Source organism: Caloenas nicobarica, chromosome 8, assembly GCF_036013445.1.
Source record: "Caloenas nicobarica isolate bCalNic1 chromosome 8, bCalNic1.hap1, whole genome shotgun sequence".
Lineage (NCBI taxonomy): Eukaryota > Metazoa > Chordata > Aves > Columbiformes > Columbidae > Caloenas > Caloenas nicobarica.
The window spans coordinates 4,455,217-4,477,870 of record NC_088252.1 but is presented as its reverse complement, the minus strand read 5'-3'; the positions used below and the strand labels follow the sequence as shown (position 1 = coordinate 4,477,870).

At 38.5% G+C, this 22,654-nt stretch overlaps 1 protein-coding gene across 2 annotated transcripts in view; it reads left to right on the top strand.

Annotated features, from left to right (window-relative positions):
- STAG1 (STAG1 cohesin complex component) overlaps positions 1–22,654 on the top strand; it is a 185,539-nt gene that overhangs the window by 113,906 nt on the left and 48,979 nt on the right. For both annotated transcript variants that reach the window (XM_065639667.1, XM_065639668.1), the window contains exons 10-14: positions 5,903–6,026; positions 13,178–13,276; positions 18,288–18,367; positions 20,509–20,616; positions 22,324–22,438. In XM_065639667.1, the coding sequence (XP_065495739.1) occupies positions 5,903–6,026; positions 13,178–13,276; positions 18,288–18,367; positions 20,509–20,616; positions 22,324–22,438 (526 nt within the window). The remainder of the gene's footprint in view (positions 1–5,902; positions 6,027–13,177; positions 13,277–18,287; positions 18,368–20,508; positions 20,617–22,323; positions 22,439–22,654) is intronic.

Sequence of the window (22,654 nt, the reverse complement as noted above, 5' to 3'; positions counted from 1 at the left end):
TTTTTAACTCTGGTTTCTTTTCATGCCTTCTGCTACCATTAGTAAAGGCCTGGTTTTGCTGATACTGATGTAACAAAGGATAAATAAGCTCTGTTTGTCTGTGCCCTGAAAAAAGATGCCCAGATGCTCCACTGTTAGACCACTGGAGAATTTACTGAAAGCAGCCAAGTCATGGTGTGCTCTGAGCAGGGCGGGTGACACCACTTCTGCCACTGTCTAGAAATGGGCAGAAGGTTAAAATTCTGCTGTCACATCTGTGAAAGAAAATAGAGGGGCAAAAATAACTGTATTAAAAACTGCTAATTGAAGAGAAAACCAGGGCTGGGCATGGGAGAGAAAAAAGGAAAGTATTTCAAACTATTATCTGCTTCCATAATGTTTCTTAAGCATCCCTTCTCTCAAACAGTTCAAATGATTTATAAACTTGACATCATTTTACAGTCTTTAGCCCATGCACAAGTGGTAATGATTTCCAAATAATGTTATTTTAATTATTCCCAGAGAAGAAATCCCTTTGCATAATATGATTCAGACTCTGCCACAGTGATTCATGCTTAGTGACCTTTGTAACTGAAATAGCAAGTCCTTGATCTAAACAAAAAGCTCCCCCAAACTGTTTCATTCGGAATGGAGCTGTCTTCCTACTAGTAAGCTAGGGTTGCAGTGAAGTTACATGTTCTTTCTGTAGACTGGCTTACAATTTATTGGAAAATTGTAATGCCCACTTCTCACATTAAAAAAGAATTGCAGAAATAGCTAAAGAAATTTCTAGGTGTAATGCTGGTGTATTGTTAACAGCAGATCTGGTCAAAGATTTAGATATTCTTAATAAACATGCAGGAGATGTACCTACCTCATTGCGTATTTCTTTATCTCTTTCCTGAATCACTTTTTCTGACTATTTATGTATCATCTCTGAAACTCAGAGTTAGCATCAAAGGGGGGAGATGTAAGAACAAATTTAGGTAGAGTCGAGTTGCTGAGCTCATGTTGGTGAGTATAAAACAGATGGCAATGGTGACCGTGGTAGAACTTCAGGGCCATGAGGGTAATCAAGCTCTGAAACAGGTTGTACAGAGAGGCTGTAGAATATATATCCTTGGAAATACTAAAAAATTGATTGTACAAGGCATGTGTAGGGGCCTGGATATAGTGATGCTCAGAGGTCCTGATCTCAACCAGTTTTTTGCCTTTGTGAGTCTAATTAGCTTTGGTTATGTAGTAGTGAGATACTATATACTGATAGGTCAGGGATCTTAAAAGTAACCTTTTTTTTTGTCTGAAGTTAGGCTGAAAATTGCTTACAGGATACATGTATATTTTAAAAAAATAAATAAAAAAAAGAAGGTGAGGCCTGTTTCTTCATTTCAGTTGTATCTGCATATCAGCGATTACTTCAAGATTATTGCCACATAGCTTCTCAGATGTTCTCAGACTTAGCAGTGAGTGTGTGGACATGTTTCCGTTTCAGAGGGTCAGATTCAGAAAATGCTTATTTGAGTCCTACTTCGTAATATCTTTTTGTTTTGAATGCTGAGAGAGCTTTTCCTCCAGATGTGAATGTCCAGCAAAACAGAACTATTACAGTTTAAACCTCTGACAGACCTCAATGGTGACCCTCAGAGGGATGGACACGATGGTTTTGTGAATTTATGGAATGTAGTGAGCCTGTGCTGAGGTATTACTTTGGCAGTACTGATAATTAAGGTAAAACTTGCCAAATGTAGATGCCGTCTTTACAGAGAAGATGCTTCCATCTCCTTCCAAGGTGCTCCTTTCCCTCCTACTGAGTAAACAGGGTGATGGTGGCAAACTGCATGTGAGTTCCACTCTAAGAAACAAGTGTTGCATGAAAAAAGGGAGAGGAAATGCCAGATGGAAGTCTGGTGAGAAAGCAGGTATGAGATTGAGAGGATCAAGAACCAGTCAGCGCAGGGAAATGAAAATCCAAACAAAACCGTAGAAAAATCCTTTTCCCTCCCCATAAATGTGTTACCCTAAGGAGGTGAAACATTTATCCTAGTGACAGGAAAATGCATTACGTTTTTACGTATGTTGAAAAAACAGATAGAAGTTACAAGACCATTTGTCGCTTACAGGCGTAAAAAAAGAGAAAGGCAAAAAGTTACATCTTTGTCCTTGAGTGAGTTTGAACTTAATATTAAGTTTAAAAGCTCACACTTCTCCCTTTCTTACAAAGCCGTGTATCATACTTCACATAACAAAGGTGTTAGTATGGTAAGTCTTTGAGAAACACCGGTTTTAGTCATATGTAGAGCATATGTAGTCATATGTAGACTTGAAACTCAAGTCATACTTTCAAACAACAGAATTCCTTGGTCTGACAACGTTGGATAATCAGCTTAGTATCACATTATTGAAATAGCTATTTAAGTAGCACCCTGTGTAGAATTACTTAGAAATGGGAGTGCTGCTCACCAACCCCTCCCAGGAGCAGGATATGCCATGAACATTCACCAGAATTTTTGGAAGTGGCCTCTTAACTTTTTTCCCTCATGGTGTGCTAATTCAGCTCCAACGACTCCACTGGTCACGTTAGGCAAGGAAGGATGCACGAAGTGTAGTCAGGCGTCCTTTTGGAGCTTCCAAGAGGTCTGGAAGCAGTCACTGCTCTGCTAGGCATCTCCACCTTTTGCCTTACATGTTTGCTATGGTTTATTTTAAGTTTTATGGGCCTGCCTAGTTAACCCAAAGTCAACCAGTGACTTTCTTACCCGATGCCCTTGAAGTTGCAGTATGCGGCGACTCTTTACTAAGAGTAGAAAAATAGGTTGTGAGTTTTGCAGTGAATCGTTTGCTAAGTGTTTCCCTTTCACCTCATGGACATTACTTTGCAGTTTGTGCTGAAAAGAAGGTTAAATATACTGTATGTCTAATATTTCTACATCCAGCATTAGTTTTGGTTTCTGTGCTGGACAAGATTCTTTTCCTTTCTAGGAGCATTTGGCATGTAATACAAACTTAGGTCAGTAATTTATAATTATTATAATGCTGGCATGATTAGTATTTGTATGTTATTGTGTCATCCACAGGTAGTGTATGTTGTAAAAAAATTAAGCAATTCATAGTGACTATGACAAGAAGCTAAAAGTGTGTAAAAATTAAAAGAATTATGATTTAATAACAAACAATTGATCACATGCATAGAAAAGATATAAAGGCTTTTTGGCTGTATCATGTTTGATACAGCATCGTATGGGCATGGAATCTGTGTTAGTGATTCCTGCAAGAAGACTAATTATTCTTATTGGTAATAATACAGTTACCTGGAAGATGGTGGCGTGGGAAATTGGTGTCTCACAAATTCTTCTGCCTCTTTAGCAACTTGAGTCTGTTTGCTAGTCTCACATGCCTTATGCATTATTCTTTCCCATTTGCAATTATACTGAAGATGTTAAATTTTTATTGTACTACATCTTGTAATTAGTTAAATAGGTTTATTCTTTTTTTGTTTTATTAGCAACTTGGAGTGAGTGTTTGTCCGTAGTGCCTGGGGATCCCTCAGAAGCTTTTGAATCAAGGATCAGTTTTCCCCTGTCTTCCTATGGAAGCTGGAATGCATTCTTACAGAAAAGATAGTTTCTTCTGATTTTTGGCTGGCTGTGCTGTGTGATTAAATAGCTGTTGACACTTGGGTTCTTTTGAGGATTGCCATTAAATCCTTCCAAAATGCTTTGCAGTTAGTGAATTTATAAGGTGGTGAAATAACCTCCTCGGAAGTGAGGGCTCAGGCTGTCATCCCCTAGTGGAAGTGTCTTCATGGCTACTTTGTGTTGCTGCCGATGTGGTTCCTCTTTTTCTTCTTCATTTGTACTTACCAGTCTTTTAGATGGTTCTTTAAGTCTTGCATTCTTATTCCATCCACCTGTATTTTGTTTTGAAAATAGTTTAAAAATACCAATTCTCTTCTATGGAATTAATCTAGTTCAGTGTGAAGTCATATACAATTAGACATATATATGAGAATATATTCATAGTTTTAATTAAAACTTGTCTTTGTTGTCACTGCACTCCCTATAATGAGTGCAGTTTTTATGGTGCAAATCCTTGAATGTTAATATTTTAGTGCATTCAACTTTACAGTATCTAAAACTTGCTTGAGAGACACCTGGTAGGAAACAACTTATTTAAGGCCCTACTCTGCTTGTAATGTGGCTTGTGTACATTGTGGATTGACAATTATCGTGGTTTTGAGGTTATAGAGTCTTCAGGGAGTCTGACAGACCACTTTAAGTGATTCTGTTTGGAAGTTGATAGAATCGGTGTGTTTCACGCAGGTAAAGAGAGAAAACAATAGTGGTTTGATGGCATTTCTACCCATTTCCTCCTCACGTTCATTCATTAGCTTTAAATGTATGTTTTACGCTGTTCTATCAGTGCGGTTTCCTCCCTAGAATTTGAAATTTAATGGGAAAAGCAGAGGCTTGACTGTAGACGTGTCACATCTAGTCATGTATGATACTGCAGTTGATTGCTGTCTTCGTGTAGGAACAGTGGTTTTTTGCCTTAGTGTCTGGAAGATCAGGTGCAGTAGAACAGCACCTGTGGAGGTGAACCAGTTTGAAGATTGGAAGTACATCAGAAGTTACGACATGGAGTAATCACGGTTTTGTTTTACTATTTTGCGGGTATGCACTTAGGCAATAAGTATCTTAAACATAAGATTGAGGGCATTTTATTTATATTTTGTAAAATTGAAGACTTTAGGAAAAATACAGTTTCTCTTCTTTTGGAATTATTCTCTTGATCGAAGCTTGGAATTTTTAATTTTTTTCATAAATTAGATTTCATTTGGGGACTCTGGTGCTGTTTTAGAATTAAATGGATGCTTATTGCTTTTCCAAAAAGATTTTTTAAAATAAAAATAAAGAACAAGAGTCTCAATTATAAGCCAGACCAGTGTTTGCAAAGCACCAGACATTCCCTTCTTCTGTACAGCGGCTCTTATGTTCCTCTTTCATTACAACTGAGTTTTGAACTGTGAAGCAGTGCCAGCTGGAGTGGCACAAGCAATTTCTCATAGTAACAGATGTCTCAGAGATGAAATTACCAAAGGGCCAGATGGCCCCAATCCCTTTTCTCGTTGTTTAACCGTCGTTCATTATTAGTAAATATGCCATGCTCTGTGTCAGGCAGGCAGGAAAATGCCAATCAGATTGAGATCATTTCCATCCCTGATCTCTTTAGGTGATCTCTCCAGGCAGTTTCCTGCTGCCCCTCTTCAATAAGCAGCTGATAAGTCTGCCCGAGATATGTCTTTGCCTCTTCCATCACTCGCCACAGTCAGAATGTAGAAAAAAAGCAAGGAAACTGGAAGAAACCCGTTGAAACATAACCATTCTCGTGGATTTTGTTTTAGGGGCTTTCATGCGGCACATGAAACAAGATCTGTTTCCATATCAATTCCCTTCTGTCCCTCTGGCAGGCTCCTTTGGTTAAACCAAGTAACATTTTCCACCTTGCAATTGTTCTACACCTTTAGCTGGAGACAGTGAAGCCTGCAAAGCGAATGTTAGTGACAATGTTTCAGAAATGATTGTCTAGAGTAGGTTTGCAGCTTGGATTCATAATTCTGTTTGAAAAGAGGGAGGTAAAAGATGGAGTAATAGACTAAGAAGCAAACTATGTTGAGAATTTCTTGAGATAATGGAAATACCATATCTGAATGTAGAAATACTCAAATTATTATGTAGATCGGTGAGTTCAAGGACATAAAGGAACAGAAAATCAGTGAGACAGCAGTGAGAACAGTGACAGGCCCTACGAAGTGAAGTTCATCAAAAGTAAAAGCAAAATACTATAGCTAAGGGCAATGGGAATGAGAAGTAAATGGTATGTGTCTGTTATCTGGTTAATGCTTTTTTCTTTTTTTCCAAATTAGTGATGCTATTGCTGAGATTCGAGCTGTTTGTATTGAAGAAATTGGTGTCTGGATGAAAATGTACAGTGATGCCTTCCTGAATGATAGTTATTTAAAATATGTCGGTTGGACACTACATGACAGGGTAAGTATTGTGTATTATTGTACGTAGTGGAGTGTGCTGTAGGTAGCTGCTGTTATACTGCCCAAGACATGTTTATTATATCATCTTTGATTTGTAAAGAGATTGTTCTTTTTTCTTGCCTGTTATTTGTCTTTTGACCAGCTTATTTCAAGGAATGCAATTAAATTAGGATACAGTAGTCCTAAACTGTGTGCTTGGTTCATGCACTTTTTGTGTTTTCAGTCTCCATTAGAATGTCTTAATAGAAATGTTTCCATGGTGCTTCTCTTCTGATGACAAGAGTAAGAGAGGTCTCCTTGGATAACCCCTGAGAACTTTTGTGTCCGAAGCAGAATGGAAAAGAGATTTCCAGATGTGTCTTCCATTTACATTGCCCAATGTTAGAGGAAGGAGAACATCTCTGGGTCCCCAACAGACATCACTGGCACCGCAGCCTGTGGAATTCTCAATTCATTTTCTCTTGAAGGATCTCTTCAAGGTTCTCTGTAGCTTTTACTTCAAAAAATTGTTGAAACACCAGGTGGAGGCACAAAATGTATATCCAGAGGTTCTTTCCTATCTCACCACAGTTGATGTCCATAACGTTCCTCTGCTGGGTGGCAACAGGCCTAAGTAGCTTTCAGTTCCTGCAGCCCATTTCTAACGCTAATAGAGCAGGACTTTGCACTTCTGACTGGGTGGGGTTTTTGTACATCAGGCAGCAACTGGGACTAGCCATCCTCCCACTCTCATCAAAACCACTAGAAACACTTGTTTTACTCCAAACTCTTCTAACATTATCCAAGGAAAACAGATAAGACCTATCTGTACTGTTGAAATGCTCGTTAAATTCCAGCATCCTGATTCAGGCTATTCATTTTTTCTAGGAAAAAAGTAGAAGTTTGCAAATTCATTCTGATGACTTGCATAACTGGTAGTTAACAGCTGATTCTTTAAAAAGGTGATTTCTTCAATTACTTCAGACAGCATGTTAACATTCAGGATGTGACTCGATCACTCTTGCTGGAGTCAGTTAGAAAGATGTTAGCTTTCGCTAAGGAAAGAAGCTGCCGCTGGTTGTTTTGCTTTATCTATAGCTAACAAGGATCTGCATCTTACCTTGAATCTGGACCAGCAATTTACTTGTTAGGAGTATTCTGTGTGCTTTAGAGACTCGATGTGTGATGTCTTTCCCCTCTAAACCTGTAGCTCTCAAACTTTTCTTTTTATAAAGTTTCCCCAAACTTTTACATTACATCTCATTGTTACAAAACTTGATTAGGAGGAAGATCCTGCTTACTGCTACAGCCAGTCATGACCACTGCTCACTCTAGAGATACTACACTTGCATTCATTAAAGCTTGGACACGGAAGCATGATCATCACAGGGCTTTGAGGTGCAGAGCTGCTACTCCATCTGTGTACCTCATTTTTAGCATTGGTGTGCCTCACTAGGAGGTGACTTCAGGAGGTGGAGATCATTGCTTCAAGTTACCAGATCACTGGGGACATCAACTCAGGTCGGAGGATTAGGATTTTAGGTGTGATGGAGGGCTTTTAATTAAAATTAAATTGTCCCTTGAGTGATTGCAGTGGATTTTTTGGAGCACCTTCTGTCCTAGCAGAACATCACAAAGCAGCGCTTCCAATGGGAGAGCAGAATCTTGTATTAATAGTAGTGTTACACTTAGCAGGTCTCAGTCCCCTTGTAGTAGCTGTGAAGTCCCGCCATTTGTCACATAACTCCCTGGAACCACCTGTGAAATGCAGCCATTCCTCAGGGCGCTGCCTGTGACTGGTGTCAGCTTCTCACATTGGTATCTGTCACTTCCAGCTATTTCTCATGTCATGTCCAATAGCTTCTCACATTCTCTTCAGTTAGTTTGGCCTCAGGCCAGGGTCTAGTCATCTGCCTGCAGCCTTAACATCTGATTTAACTTCAGTTTTTTAAAATAAATATGTTCTTTCATATTAGGAAAAAAAAAAAAATTACAGTGCTATGGTAAAAAAAAAAAAGGGGGTTTTCCATCTGGACCAGACACAGAAGAATTCTAGCAGGCTACTTTTCTGCCTCTGCTTGCTTTGCAATATTTATCATTGCAGGTTTCAGAAGTGCCTTGGGGTTCTCAGTCTTTAAATCACTAGCTAATCTGTTTACTATCCTGATATACATAATACGTGATATTTTTGTATTGATGCAGTGTATGTTTAATGTATAGAGTGAGACAGATTGTAAGTAGAGTAGAGGAAGAATCAGAGGCAGGTGAACTGTGTTCAAAGGCTGAAAAAGGAGAGAATGGACCGAAAGAGACATTTGGGGAGGCACAGAAAGGAGGAAGGAAGTGTAATTGGAAGAATATATTGAAAAAAAGAGACTATTATATACACAAACCCTCCAAAAGTATAAGATCTCTTAATAGCATGAAGGCTGAGGCAACAGTCACAGGGTATTTCCATTTCATGTGAACGGAGGTCACCCCAAAATGATTAACTTCTCTGGAAGCTTGCTACTACAAAAAGGAGAGGAGGCAGCAGTGCAAGAGATTCATGAGCAGTTTCATATTCTGCTTCAGATGACACACAAATTAAATCACAGGGAAGACACAGTTCTTAGACTTCTTTGTAGTAGCTCCAGTGTAGTCTTTGAGCGGTAGGATAGAGAAGTTTAGTTCTCTAGTTTGGGCAATCTGTATATTTTGTATGTTTATCCTACCTCTGTCCCAGATTTCACGTGAATGTCTATAGGGGTTTTTGTTATTGACATAGATTACTTTCTTATTTGAATGTGGGTTTCTAGTTCTGCCTGTCTCTCCTTTTAAGCATCTTTTTCATTCCTGTGGATCTAGGAGCATAAATTAAAAATATCTAAAACTATAATATAGTTGCATTTAAAAAACCTCCTTTAAAAAAAAAAAAGTGTTAAATCAGACTGTCCAGTCAATTTTCCTGCCAAATTGATGCATGGAACTGATTTGAAACCATAACTGTGTCTCTAGATACCAAGATAGTCATGGTTCTTAAAGCAGTTCCTAACACATAAGAAAAGGCCTTTTTCTCCTTCGCATGCCTCTACTTTACTTACGGGCTGTTTCTGTGAGAGGAATGAACCCAAGGTCCTCTGGAATAGATGGGATTTGAATACTTCATTTTGATGGCATCCTGACTTAAAAGGATGAAAAAATAAAGCTTGTTTTTATTAAGATTATACAGAAACTGAAATTGTAGTTTTACTAAACTTCTGGATGTTTAACTTTATATAATCTCCTTGGTACCTAATTTCCTTGGTTTTGGGAAAGCTTGATAAAGTGAGAAGAATGCATCAGATGATACACAGCGTCATCACAAATGGTATTGAGTGAGCCCATGCAGAGAGAGCAAACCACAATAGCGCACTCTGCAGAAATATGGTAGGGCAAAGAGCTGAGCAAAAAAAAAAAAAAGCAGAATACCCTTAGCCACCAAAGATGAATTGGAAAAATCCAGAAGAAGAAACATGAAGTTTGAAAAGAGAGAAATGGCTTTGCTGGCTCTCTTGATTACCTACCTACTTAAATACTTAAAAATGCATTTCCGGGGACTCAAAAAGTCATCGTTTCTGTGTGATCTAAACCTTCATCTGGCATGTGAGCTGACATAGCAGCGCACCTTTAACTGCCATTTCTGGACCTGTGGTATCCCTGAATGTTAAGAGAAGTCTGGTTCTCATTAGGGAATGATGAACTAATAGTCAAAAGTATCAGCTGTGTGGAACATTAATAAGAATGTAAGCTGGCTCAATGCCAGGCTATAGATCACTGTGAGTTTCCCCCAAGAGTTACAGATTGTTGATTAGCATGTAAAAAACAAGAAAAAGTTGTGCTTCCATGAAGATGGATTCATCTTCACAGCTCTGCCATATTAAAGAGAATTCTGCGTAGGGCATAAGTGTCCCAGACAAACATAGACTCCCCACACCACTGCCATGAAAGGTGTATCTATTGTTTTTTGCTTTGTTATCAGCAGTAACAATTTTTCCTGAAAACTCAGAAGTGTCTGAAGGATTGTCTCAACAAAAATAGGGAAAAATATTTGAAATGTTTGTCATTTAACAGTGTTGATAAACATTTGATATTTTTGTTTTAGGTTCTGATTTCAAATGGTAATTAACAATCAAGTATTAGTGTGAAGCATTTCTCATATTAATGAAAAAGAATTTTATATAACAAAAATAATAAAAATATATAACTAATTATCTAAAAATGCTTTGAGAAAAAGGGGAATTACAGGAATCATTAAACTGGAGAAAGAGGCACCCTTAGAACTGATGACAGTGTGGGTGAATTCAGGTTTCTGCAATAATTAAGTTTCACAATTAAAATTTGGACAAAACTCCCAAGTAAATATATTTTTCTGGAAGATGAAACTCCAGAGAATGGAAGGTCTTAGTTGTTAGGGTGCAGATAATGCAAACATTTGGTCCATTATTTACTTAGAAAACAGCAAGGTTTTCCTTTCAGATATGTTCTGTCTATAAAGCATAGATGTGACTACGCGAAAATGGCTGGAAAGTGATGCTCATTTTCTTTAACAGAATTAAAGGTCACAAATCTGTGCTGCCTTAGGTTGACTCATACTCACCATGAGCTTCAGCTCAGAATTGCAGAAAAATTGGCTAAAATCTAGTCTGGGAAATATTTTTGCTTATTCCTTTCCTGCTTAAGGCAGAGTTCACTGTATATCTGCAGTGTTTCTCACAGATGATCGTTTTTTCTACGAAAACCCTCTGGTATTGGGTTTTTCACAGCTTTTTGTAGCAGTTTGAGTGCTTAACTACGTTTGGCACTGAAAAATTCTTCCTCACTTAAGCTGAATAGTCGGTGTTGTAATTTTAATTTATTATTTCCTTTCCTACCCACTGTGTACAGAAAAAGTGACAATTACTTTTTTCCTCTCCCTTCAAAGCAACTTTTCTTTGTTGTGCTACACAGCTATTTACAGGAAATTTTCTTCTTTAGCTCTTGTGTCCATTCCATACTGTGCCCAGGCCTCTTATTTTATCTTCCTTCTGGATTTTGTATTCCTCTTGTACTTGACCTCCTGGTTAATTCATTTGTGAAATAAGCTAATCTCTTAGCTAAGTAAGTCTCTTCCTGTTGTAGCTTTGCATCACTGTGTTTGCAGCTTTGACCCTGGCCTAAGTTCTTAGGAATGACCCTAATTTTAGCATTCACACCCACTTACTTCCTTGCTAGACAGGAGATGTGTGCTGTGTTTCTTTCCCCCAAAAGTGTTTGGGGTGTTAAAACCTCATGTTACTTCCATGATTCTCATATTTACTCCAGTAACATCTCATGTCTGGCATGTTGATGGTCTGTGGGACATCTCTATTCCTCCGTTCTGGACTTGAGAGCAGTGTATCCATGTACACCTTTGCTTCTGCCTTGCTTAGGTTCTTCTCCAGGTCGTGGCTGTTTATGCTTCCCTGGGGGTTCCTGTCACTAATCTCCCCTGACTCTATTTTAAAACCTTAACAGGATTAGCAGGCTGATGTGCAGGGGCTCCTCTGTCTCCAAAGAGATGAATTGCATCCTTGACCAACAGTGTAAAAACCAGATCTTTTTGCTGTCAGAGAAAGTCTTCCTCCTGTCATTTATCTGCTAAGAAAGGCAGCTGTTTCCAGGGACTGCTGGACCTCTGCTCTCAGCTAGAGGGACCAGGGTGACACAACCTTCCTCTCCCGCTCCTGCAGTCGCTTGTCTTCTGCCTCAGATCTGGTGAGTGGCAGGAGGACAGCAGCCTGGTTCACAGGGACTCCAAACCTTATCTGCACAGGTCTCAAGTGTCGTTGCTGTTGGCACTGATGGGGTTTTTTTGTACCTAGCCAATTCAGGAGTTTTGCATTTTGGGACTACGGCACTGGCTGAATAACAACCCATCTGCTCACAAGTGGGACAGTCTTCAGCAGAGTTGTAACTAAACTTGCTGCCTCACTGTTGCTCTGGAGTGTTCATCATGTGCCCAAACTGATACTAGTCCTCTGTGGCTCAACAAGCCAAGGCCATGAGAGGCTTCAATCCTCTTCTAATGATTAGAGATGGCTCCAGGGATTCTGGCCTTTCCGAATGCCACTCAGCAGAGGAAACACCATGTCTGGTACTGCAACACATGTACCGTTAAAAGAACAACAAGCAGCATTTCTCTGTGCTTTCTTAGCAGTTGATCACATCTATATGAAATTTTTGTTCAAGAAAGTTCTTCTCTGTACCTTGGAAGATCTTATGATAGATCCTTTAAACATAACTTCTTTCTTATTGACTTTCTCTGCAATGGGAATCAAGAAGGTCCCTAGAAGAGAGCATGAGTGCTCAGAGACTCCTCAGATATAAAGAGACGATTTCTCAGGAACAATCATTCTTCAACTCAAAGTTCTCCTGAAAATCCTCCTTGCAGGTTCTGTCCTCCCCTTCTTATATTTTCTATTTAAATTTTTGAAATAGGTGGGAAGGAAGGAAGAAACTAAAAATTAAGGATTTTTAGCTTCTGTTTTTATGTCAGTCTCTCAATGTTCTTTCAGTTTGTAGCTTCAGCAGTTTCTTTAATACAGATTTGATTACAGAATAGACAGGCTCTGAAATGAAGCCCTTTGGATATGGACTTTTATTTATAAAGTTAAATTATGTGCATTAGTTCTTGAGCTGCTTAAGGCCTTAGACTTGGCAGTATACTCGCTTTTATAGAAGTAAGTTTACAGTGCAGTGAACTCTACAGTTTATGTCCGAGCAGATTTGTGCTTATAACCTTTTTGCTGTCTACAAGTATTTTTCAACAAGAATCCATGGTTTGCTGACACTATGCCTGTGCCCAGCGATCCAGCCCTTCTCTTCATCATCCACCATCCTATAGGCGACAAACCTTGATCCATAGGCACTGTCTTTTTGTGGGAAACGCTAACAGACATTTAGCTGATGGTACATTGAATTATGTATATATGCAAATAGGGAGAAAATGTAACATTGTTTGTAGGCAGCTGCATGTGGTTTTTGGGTTTTAGCTGAATTGCAAATTGCCTTTGGTAACTCATTTGCATAAAATTTTAAACTGTACATTAAACAAATTACAATGTGATATTATTTAATATTCATGTGCATTTGATTAGGGTGTTCTATCAGCTAATCTTAGTGTGTTTTATTTAGCAAGGTGAAGTGAGGTTGAAGTGTTTGAAAGCTCTTCAGAGTCTGTATACCAACAGAGAGTTATTTCCAAAACTGGAGCTGTTCACTAATAGATTCAAGGTAAGAGGAAATACAGTTTTTGGAAGGAGTAAAGAAAATAAAAGTATCATCTGTCTCATCCTGTTGCGGTCTTTGAGTCATGTATATTAAATGCAAAGATAAACTCATTTGTTTGCAACAAGGCTTGTAACTGTCGTAGTAAAACTGTGTTACTAAATGCTGAGATTAAGCCAAAATCATTTTACAGTGTTTATCTTGAAAGATTCGTCAGGCTTGGCCAATATGATTATTTCTCTGTTTGTGTTATTGATAGTTTATATATTGTCATTATTCAATCTGCTTGTACTTATTTAATTTTAGATTTATCGAATTTTAAATACGTGCACTGGGTTTTTCACACAATCCAAAATACAACTGAAAGTAATAGCCTGTAACAAAAGATTGTTTGTAAGAGAGTGTTTTATCTGAATATGTACTTGAGGAAGAGGTACTTGGATCTGTACCACTATAACATACACAATGAAATACCTTCCTGCAGAACAGGAGCTTACATTGTGCTTTTGGACAGACCCCTGAGCATGATTGTCCTGTTTCGGAGATAACTACTGGAGGAATATTTCATGGGGTTTTTTACTAGCACAAACAAATCGACTTTTTGCTTAATATCTTGATGAGAATGTGGCTGCTAATTCACTTTGTAGTGTGGCTGCTTTATTTTACAAGTGGAGTATCTGGAGAGACGAGTGTAGCAATACTGTCATTGCGCCTGCTTGGATGCTCTGCGAGGAAAGCTTTTGGGCACTGTCACCACGTCTGGTGGCACCTTGTACCATCGCTTTTCTGTTCTGGAGAACACAGAACTGTGGTAAAGGCTAACCCCAAGGAAAAACTATTTTAACTTATTTTCATTTAAATCATTATTGTAATACTGATAAAAAATTAATTTAAAAAGAAGTGGAGGTGGCTGATTCATTTTTGTTTAAATCATTATTATAATGCTGATGAAAAATTCTGTTTAGAAAAGAAGTGGAGATTTAAATACTCATAAATAACTACTGTAATGAGACTTAACTTCTCACAGTAGATTTTATACTGCTTCACTGATTTTGTCTGTCATTGCAGTTACTATTGACTACTCCAGTTTGGTCTAGGAAAGCACGAAATATAGAAAACTCGTCATATCTTCCCTGTAGGTAAAGAATTAATCAAAACATAATGGTTATCAGCCTTTTACCACATTCACTTGAGATGGAGAAAAAAGATGCTTAAACTGCAATGAAGTCTAGATATTAGGGCTTTTTGTCCAAAATTATATAATAGAACAGGCTCTTTATTAATCTCTTTCATTCGACATTTTTAAGGGCAGATTAAATAAATATCTGTCAGGAATGAACTAAGTAAAGTTGACTGTAAAGTAGGAGATGAAACTAGATCGTTTTGTGAAATCACTTTAGAGTCTATTTTCTTCTAATTTTATAAGGTCAGTTTCTGGGACTATTGCACTAAAGACAAACTTTCCTCTGATAGAAGAGTTCCTGGCAAACAGGTTCAGACCTCAGACTACTTCTGTAATGCCTCCATAGGTCTGGTTTGCTTATCATCTCAGGGCAACCAGAAATACCACTTCACGTTCCGGAAAAATAAACCCTCCAAATCTGCTGCTTTTCTTGTTCCATCTGTGCAGACGTACAGATTTGTTTATATTTGCTCCTTCTGTGATTCAATTTATTTTGAGATAGGCCACTAAAACTCTCATGGTCTCTCTATCTGTTTCTCTTTACTAGAAGATGTAGAATCATAGAATCATTTTGGTTGGAAAAGACCTTTTAGGTCATCGAGTGTGCTGGATGCTTCTCTCTTAGCCTCCTTCAGTGTGTAAGAGAAGATGCTGCTTTGAGTCTGAACCTGTCCCATCTACCTACAAAACTCAGGACAATTGGAGGCACTTGGAGAAATAGTTCCTCTTCAAAAAACTACAGTAGCGTGAAACTTCCAAATTCTTCCTCTTGGCTTTTTTAACAGTATAGACAGTTTTCTTTGTTAGAAGGATTCAGGTTAGCCCGCATCGCTTCTTGTCTTAGAATGGCACAAGAAATTTTAATTCCAGTCAAAAAGGTTCAGAGGAAAGGGAACCCTGTTAGGAATCCTCATCTTTTCTTCTGTTCCATTAAAGCTGTTTTCACTACAGACATCTGTATCATTATGAAGTAAAAAGGTGAGTTCCAAGTCTCTGTGAGTCTAGAGAGCAGATACATTTAACAGGGCAATTTACCAGTTTCAAACCGCATCAAGAGAACAAAAAACTAGCATTGCCCAAGTGCCTGCGCTGGGATTTACAGCTGTGCTGACAGGGATGTGGCCTTTGGCACCAGGATGGAGCAGAGTTTCAGATTAATGCCTTTTGAATGTGTGATACATTACTTAAATGTATCCACCACAAACTCTACCACCACCCTCTGAAAAATAATTGACCTAGATGCCGTTCTCAGTTCCATGGCTGCTTATTTGTATTTCCTCATCAGACTGTAATCGACCTGCACAGTTCAGCTGGTCTGGTTCAGCTCAATCCATTCAGACTGTCAAGGGAAATCTCTCTAGAGATCTTCTGGCTGTTTAAATTATAAATTAATTTGATCCAGAAGGACTTTTACTGGAGTGTTAATGTTTCACTACCTCCCAGATAGCCGTGACAAGGATCTGATAATGTCACTTCTCCAAAGGAAAGACGTGTGTTCTTTTCAGCATTTATCTGTGTTTCTAGGAGTAGCTATGCTAGAAAATAAGCTTTGCCCATCAGAAAAAAATTGTCCATCAAAGAGGAGGCTTTTGTTTTCCGTGAAGAAGTCCTGACACAAACATTAACTGAAGCCATATGGAAAAGATGTGAATTAGCTCTTTTGCAGTCAGTGCCCAAGTCAAGACACCAGCAGGTTTAGATGCAGCCGTTTCGTTCCTGTCCCTCGTCCCTGACCCCTGGCAGGCCAGTGCTGTCTCCACAGCCCGAGAGGTAGATGTGCTCTGCAGGCAGCCTTGTTCACAGCCTAATACAGCACTGCAAACTGATCTTCACAGAGAGTGAAAATTAATACTTAAAGTTTTAACGACAGACACGTGTCCTGTTCTGCTGCTCTACAGTGGTACAGGAAATTTCTGTCGAAGCAGATGGAGCAGCTGCGGTTTGTAACCACAGAAGTTCCACCTTCCAGAGACATTAGGTGTTCAGGTCTCATTTTCAAGGGTCTTGGTGCCTGCCTGGCAGGGCCCTCACACAGACCTGCTGGTAGAAAATAAGAAATAGTGCATCCACATTTTATTTTAAGCCTGATGTTTCTGGAAAAAATTGAGAGAACAGTCTTTTTGGATAAGAAAACCTTATTGCATCCGTCGGTTTCAAAGTCAAAAAGGACTCCAAATTCAGAGAGCAGCTCTTGCTCTGTAGGCAAGAGAGAAGATCCCTCCCAGGCTTTTTTCAGAGATGCAGAAGGAGTTTTATAGTTGTGTGCTTACTCCTTTGTGTGCAGTTCCCTCCCTGTGGCTTCTTGGAGTTTAAGATACACTTTGAGGGAATATATGAAATTCCACTGATACTTTTCAGGTCAGTATCTCTGGCTGTTCTTTCTCTTGATGTTGTTGTTTTAACGTTAGTTGTTGTTCCTTGTCCAGGACCTTAGGAAAAATTGACAACAAATTTTTTTGTCATGTCCATACACGGAATTTCTTGTTTGGAAACTTATCTCACTGTTTGAGTCTCTTCATGGACTTCTCAACAGTCTCCAAAACTGCCCAGATGTAAAAGTTAAATGCACGCAATTTCCCAGGAACATCCCAGGTGATGGATAGAGGTGCATTCAGCCATAGTGACACGAAGTGTCTCTACAGACCTGGTTTTGTTGAGAGGTAGCACTTGGGACAGCCACAATGCATTCTTTACATACTGGCCCTAAATTTCAATGTTGAAATAACATCAGTTGCTTGATATTCACCTTCAACCTTTTAATGCCTGGAATAGTAGAGAAAAGAGGTGAACACCTTTATTTTGTTCTAATCTGTTCTTGGTGACTTTCACTGTTGTTTCCTAACACTTCCCTTGTTTCTTTTCCATCCCCTGACTTCTATTTTTTCACATCCCAAAATGTCATATAGTTCCTAGTCCTTCCTGAAGCAGGTCAAGCCAGAGAAATCAAGTTTTATTTTCAGATGGCCCAATTTCTTTTCATTAACTTGATCAGTCAAGCAAAGAACATCAAGACATATTGCATTTTTATGGATGGATAGCAATTCCTCCCAGATCGGGGAGGACAACATACACTAATCACATCTATTTTTAGTTGCCAGTAAGCAAACTGAAACTAAGGAGGAAGAAACCCTTAGGAGGCTTCTCATAACTACAGGGTACTTAGAAGTTATAAAATCATTGCATTAGATTGGAAATTGCTGTGCTTGTCTCCACGAGAAAGAGTTTAGGAAAATACAAAGCAAAGCCACAGAATTTCCCACTTGCCTGCAGAAGTTCTGTAGTGTAATTCTTGAGATCAGCTTCACACCTTAAGATGTAGCCAAGTGTAAAGGCCACAACTTTATAGGCAATACACGGATGCATATATTCAGGTGTTGGTGTGTATTTGGGTTTTTTCACAGTATTTCCAAGCATGCATGTATGCAGCATTCATTGCTCTCAGATGATTTGTTTTCAGGGGAATGAAGGGGGGCAATTTTTCAGCTGTCATCCAACCCAAGTACATTCCTTTTCAGGAAAGAACTGTTAAATAAGACCAGTCCAGAATACTACTTCGACCCCAAAGTCTGCTTGCTTTTTTTCCTGAAAAACTCACGAGGATAAGGACTGTTTGTTAAGCCCTTGCCATTTCTACATGCTTGCCTATTGTTCCATTGTGTGTATAGCACACAGCTTCCTCAGATGTACATTAAATGGTTGAATATTAAACAGCTTTCAAGTGTTTAGCTGGAAGATCTTTCTCCCCGAGAGTATTTATTTTGTAGTTATAGGATTCTTCATCTGATAGCTGTTTGTGTGTTTCTGTTTTGTCATTGTAATAAAACTCCTTTTCAGGATCGCATTGTATCAATGACACTTGATAAGGAATATGATGTCGCTGTGGAAGCCATTCGATTAGTCACGCTAATACTTCAGTGAGTACTTTTCAAAACCAATGTATTCCCTTTGAAAGTTACCTAAGCCAGTAATATTTGACTTGATTTCTTTGCTTGTGTAATGAAGTGAATCTGTTAGTTACATTTAGTATGAAGTTGAACTGAATATGTAATAATATGGTCATGAAGCTAAAGTAAGTTATTCCATCTCATGGAAATACAGTAGGTAAAGTATAAAAATGTGTCATGTATTGAGACTATTAGTGCCTCTGTTGTTGTGGAGAAATGTGAAAGGGCATTTATACCTTTTATCTTCCAGGCCCCCAGCCTGTCCACAGCAGCCTCACGAGTGTCCTGCTGGAGGAGTGCTGCTAAGCTTTTATTATACATTCATTAAAACCTGTCTTAAAGAAAATCTGTTTCACGAACAGATGCATAGAATTTCTGCATCATGCTTTATACCCAGTGGCTCTACTTGAAAGAACATTTTTGGACATGCAGGCTTTGGGTGAAGGATTAGACTAGCTTTTCCTCTTAGTAAAAAAGTCCGGACTTCATCTTTATGTGTCACTCTGCTTTACAGATATTAGACTTGTAATATTAGGAAGAAAGGAAATCTTGTTTCTACTGTTATATTTTTAAAGCAAATGTAACAAACATGATCACAAATGAGATGTAGAACACATCTATTCCCTACATTATTAGTGACATTTGGGAACACAGTAAGATTTTAGGTCCAAAATTATCTAGTGCACCTTTTTTTCCCTGTTTTCTCCTTGCTTGCATGATGAAAACGTAGCTAGATACATTTAGCCCTAGAAGAATATGGGTCATGTTGAACAGCACAGGGCAATATTCTGGCAGGTAGGAACTCCAAAAATGTGTCATGAGCAATCGTGATGGGAAATGGACAATTAAAAATTATTTGTAGTACGAAGGCAAATTATTACATGTAGAGTCCTGATACATAAATGTTTCCGATGTATGCTGACTAAACAAGGAGGGAAGTAATATTCCTGTGTGCAACAGTGGTGATATTTTGATAGCATTGATGGAATATAATTGTTCCATGGTCACAGCATTTTTCAGGAATACTGCTCAAAAATGGAAGTTTTTTTGAGTTTCAGAAAACTCAAAGAAAAATCTACCTTGAGCTCAGAAACTGCAGAAGCCCCAGCTATGTCATTTACCCAAGAAAAGGGTAAAATGTGGCTTGTTCTTTTCAATAAATAATTACAAAACCCAGTCTTTTAATCATCTTTTATTCAGCACAGTAGGGTATGATCACATTCAGTTCCTCGATGTTGCAAATCAAGTCTGAATCTAGTCAGTACAATAACAATGGTAAAAGTGTTGGACAATTTATTGTATCAGTGTTGTTGTAATTCTAAATGCACACCATGATTCAGTCTGAACGTGATTACGTGTTGACGTGATCGGTGGATGCACAGTGCTAATTCTGTGGCCCCGCTTTGTGCCGCGATTTGCTTGAGTTTTCTACTGCCCGTATGCAGAGCATTTCTGTGCCTTCTCCCATTCCTGAGGCAGGTTTATCCACCTGGCCTGGTCCTTTTAGCTGCTGGAACTGGGAATATTCCTTCCTACTTACAGGCCAGCCGGGGCACCTGCTGCCCTGCAGCATACAAGAGCACGTGGGCTGTTGTGTGAAAACACCTAATGCTTGAGAATGGAGTAAGCCAGGAGGCTGAAGCAGGTTTTCCCAGCCCCAGATTTGAATACTTTACAAACAGACATTGCTATAGAAGTAGATAAGTTTAAGCAAGCAATTATATTTTCCTTATGTAACATTCTATGGGTTTAGATTAATAATGTTTGATAATGAGTGATTGGCATCTTGCAATACGTGCATTGTAGTTAGTGTGATGCTCTAAATAATTAAGCAGGGCAAGATTTGTAAGTAGTGATGGCATTTTTTTCATAATGTTCTTTTATGTCTATATTGATACAACTGGGATAAGGAAATCAGACAAACTTACAGGCCCCTTAAATATCTCTGTATTTGGAAATTGAACGAAAGATCCTTGAAGTCACTGTTCAGCCATTTAGGATTTTGTATGAAGGAAATCAAACTTGCAGCTGTCAAAAGTAAGTTATGGGAGGTGAGGAGATTGAAATTAAACAATTTTTTTAGTTCGGGTGTTACTTTCTGACTCTTTCAGTGGAAGTGAAGAAGCTCTGTCAAATGAAGACTGTGAGAATGTTTATCACTTGGTGTATTCAGCGCACCGGCCTGTTGCAGTAGCAGCTGGAGAATTCCTTCACAAAAAGTAAGTTTTCAGTTGGCCTGGAATCAGACCAGATTCGTGATTGCTTCCTAGGAGAGGTGAGATCAAAAATCAAAGCAGCAATAGAGTGAAATATCCCAATTTAACAAATCAGGTATTGAATTTAAAGCACAGACTTATTGTGTTGTTTAAATTCAAGACCTAAAGACTTGAAGAAACTGAGGTTTTATTTTTCTATTTCTATAATTCAGATAACTTCTCCTAACTCCTCAAGGACTAAATATACAAAGGCTGCATAAACCTCTAAAGTTGATTTAAGTCCTGAAGCTCTTGCTGAATTACTGTTGTGTTAATATATACAGGGCCTATACCTCCCTGATGGACTACCTGATAGGCAGGCATCATTTTTACAAAGTTTGAAACAAATTTATTTAAAATTGTGAATTCAGTTACATTTAGTTTCCTACAAAACATTTTACAAGTCACAGGAAAGGGTTAGGTTCTTTTTAAAAATATGTACTGAAATTCCTTTGTTAATCAGCACGTGACAAAATAATTCTGAAAAATGCCTCGAAGGTAAATGAAGACATATCTTCACCTCAGTGCACTTAGCGTAAAGACAAAACTTTATCTTAACTTTTCTTTACAACGAGATAGGATGCAGTGTTCTGTAAAGGTCTCTCAAGGTAAACGGCATTGAGAGGAGATTGTCCCATTCCTAACACGCATTTTCTCCTGGTTTCTGCTAACGCATAGGAGCTGGTGCTCCACTTCAGTAAGTTAGAATCTACTTGAGGCATTCGAGATGGGGTTTATCTCACCTCATTTTTTACATTTAAGTATGAGTTTCTACCTGTAATCTAGTCATTAGACTTTCTCTGTGTAGTTAGCAAAGAAAAGCGAATAATACAGAGGATCGCTGAGGTGCATGTTCTAAGATATTTTAGCACCTGCAGATGTGCTCATTTCTTATCTGGTAAGATAAGCAGGGGGGAAGAGATGACGTCTTTAAAATATGTTTGTGTGTAACTCATCCTTCTCATTTCAGTGAATTACAGTAGCAAATCAGAATACTGTGTTTTGTATTTCTAATGGGCTTTGTGAGTGCGGGTTCACTGCAAAAGCAAGGAACAGTTTTCAAACTTCTCAAAGTAAAACAATGCTGTGACTGTAATGCAGACACAGCTGAGATCTCTTTAAGTGAGCAAATTTGAGAGTAGTTTAGAACTAGCCATGCATCAGGGAACTTGATGCAGAATGCATGATTTACCTGAAAAAAAAAATTGATTGTTATCGTAGCTTGCTTTATTCTATATGCTGCTGGGATGTCAAGTAAGTTTGTACCATACCCCGGTCAGCGTGACCACAGTGAAGATACAACCTTAGTTCTTACGGCACTAGTGGAGTAAGTGCTACCACCACTTTAAGACTTGATAAGTTAAAAATGCAAAACTGTACAAATTATGCAAATATATAATACTGTGCAAAGCCTTTCAATATAAATATGTTTTGTAGAGTTTTTTGCTGTGCGAAATTCTTCAAGCCTTGTAAACGTGAAGACTCTGAAGATAAATTCATCTCTTCAGACAGGCAGAGGTTATGCCCCCTTTCCCTTGAAAGAACTAGACTGAGATACTTTCACCTTATTTTATGAACAAATATACTGTATCAGGAATGAATGCTCATCATATTATTGCAGAAATAAGATTTGTTTTGATAAACATGACAACTCCTTTTGTTTATTTTCAGACTGTTCAGCAGACACGATCCCCAAGCTGAAGAGGCTCTAGCGAAGAGAAGGGGGCGAAACAGTCCAAATGGAAACCTTATTAGAATGTTGGTTCTTTTCTTTCTTGAAAGCGAGGTAAAAAATTCATTTTTAACCTTTACGTGTTTAATAAAACCTGGCATTTAAGTAGTGATTTATGAACATGCAGTAACAAGTTATCTTTCTCCTGGCTTTTTTTTGTTTGCTTTGTTTTGTTGTGGGGGTTTTTTTGTTTGGTTTGGTTTGTTGTTGTTTTATTTTTTTCATAATTTCAGAAATACTCTGTGCCCTTTGCCCCGCCCCCCATTTCCT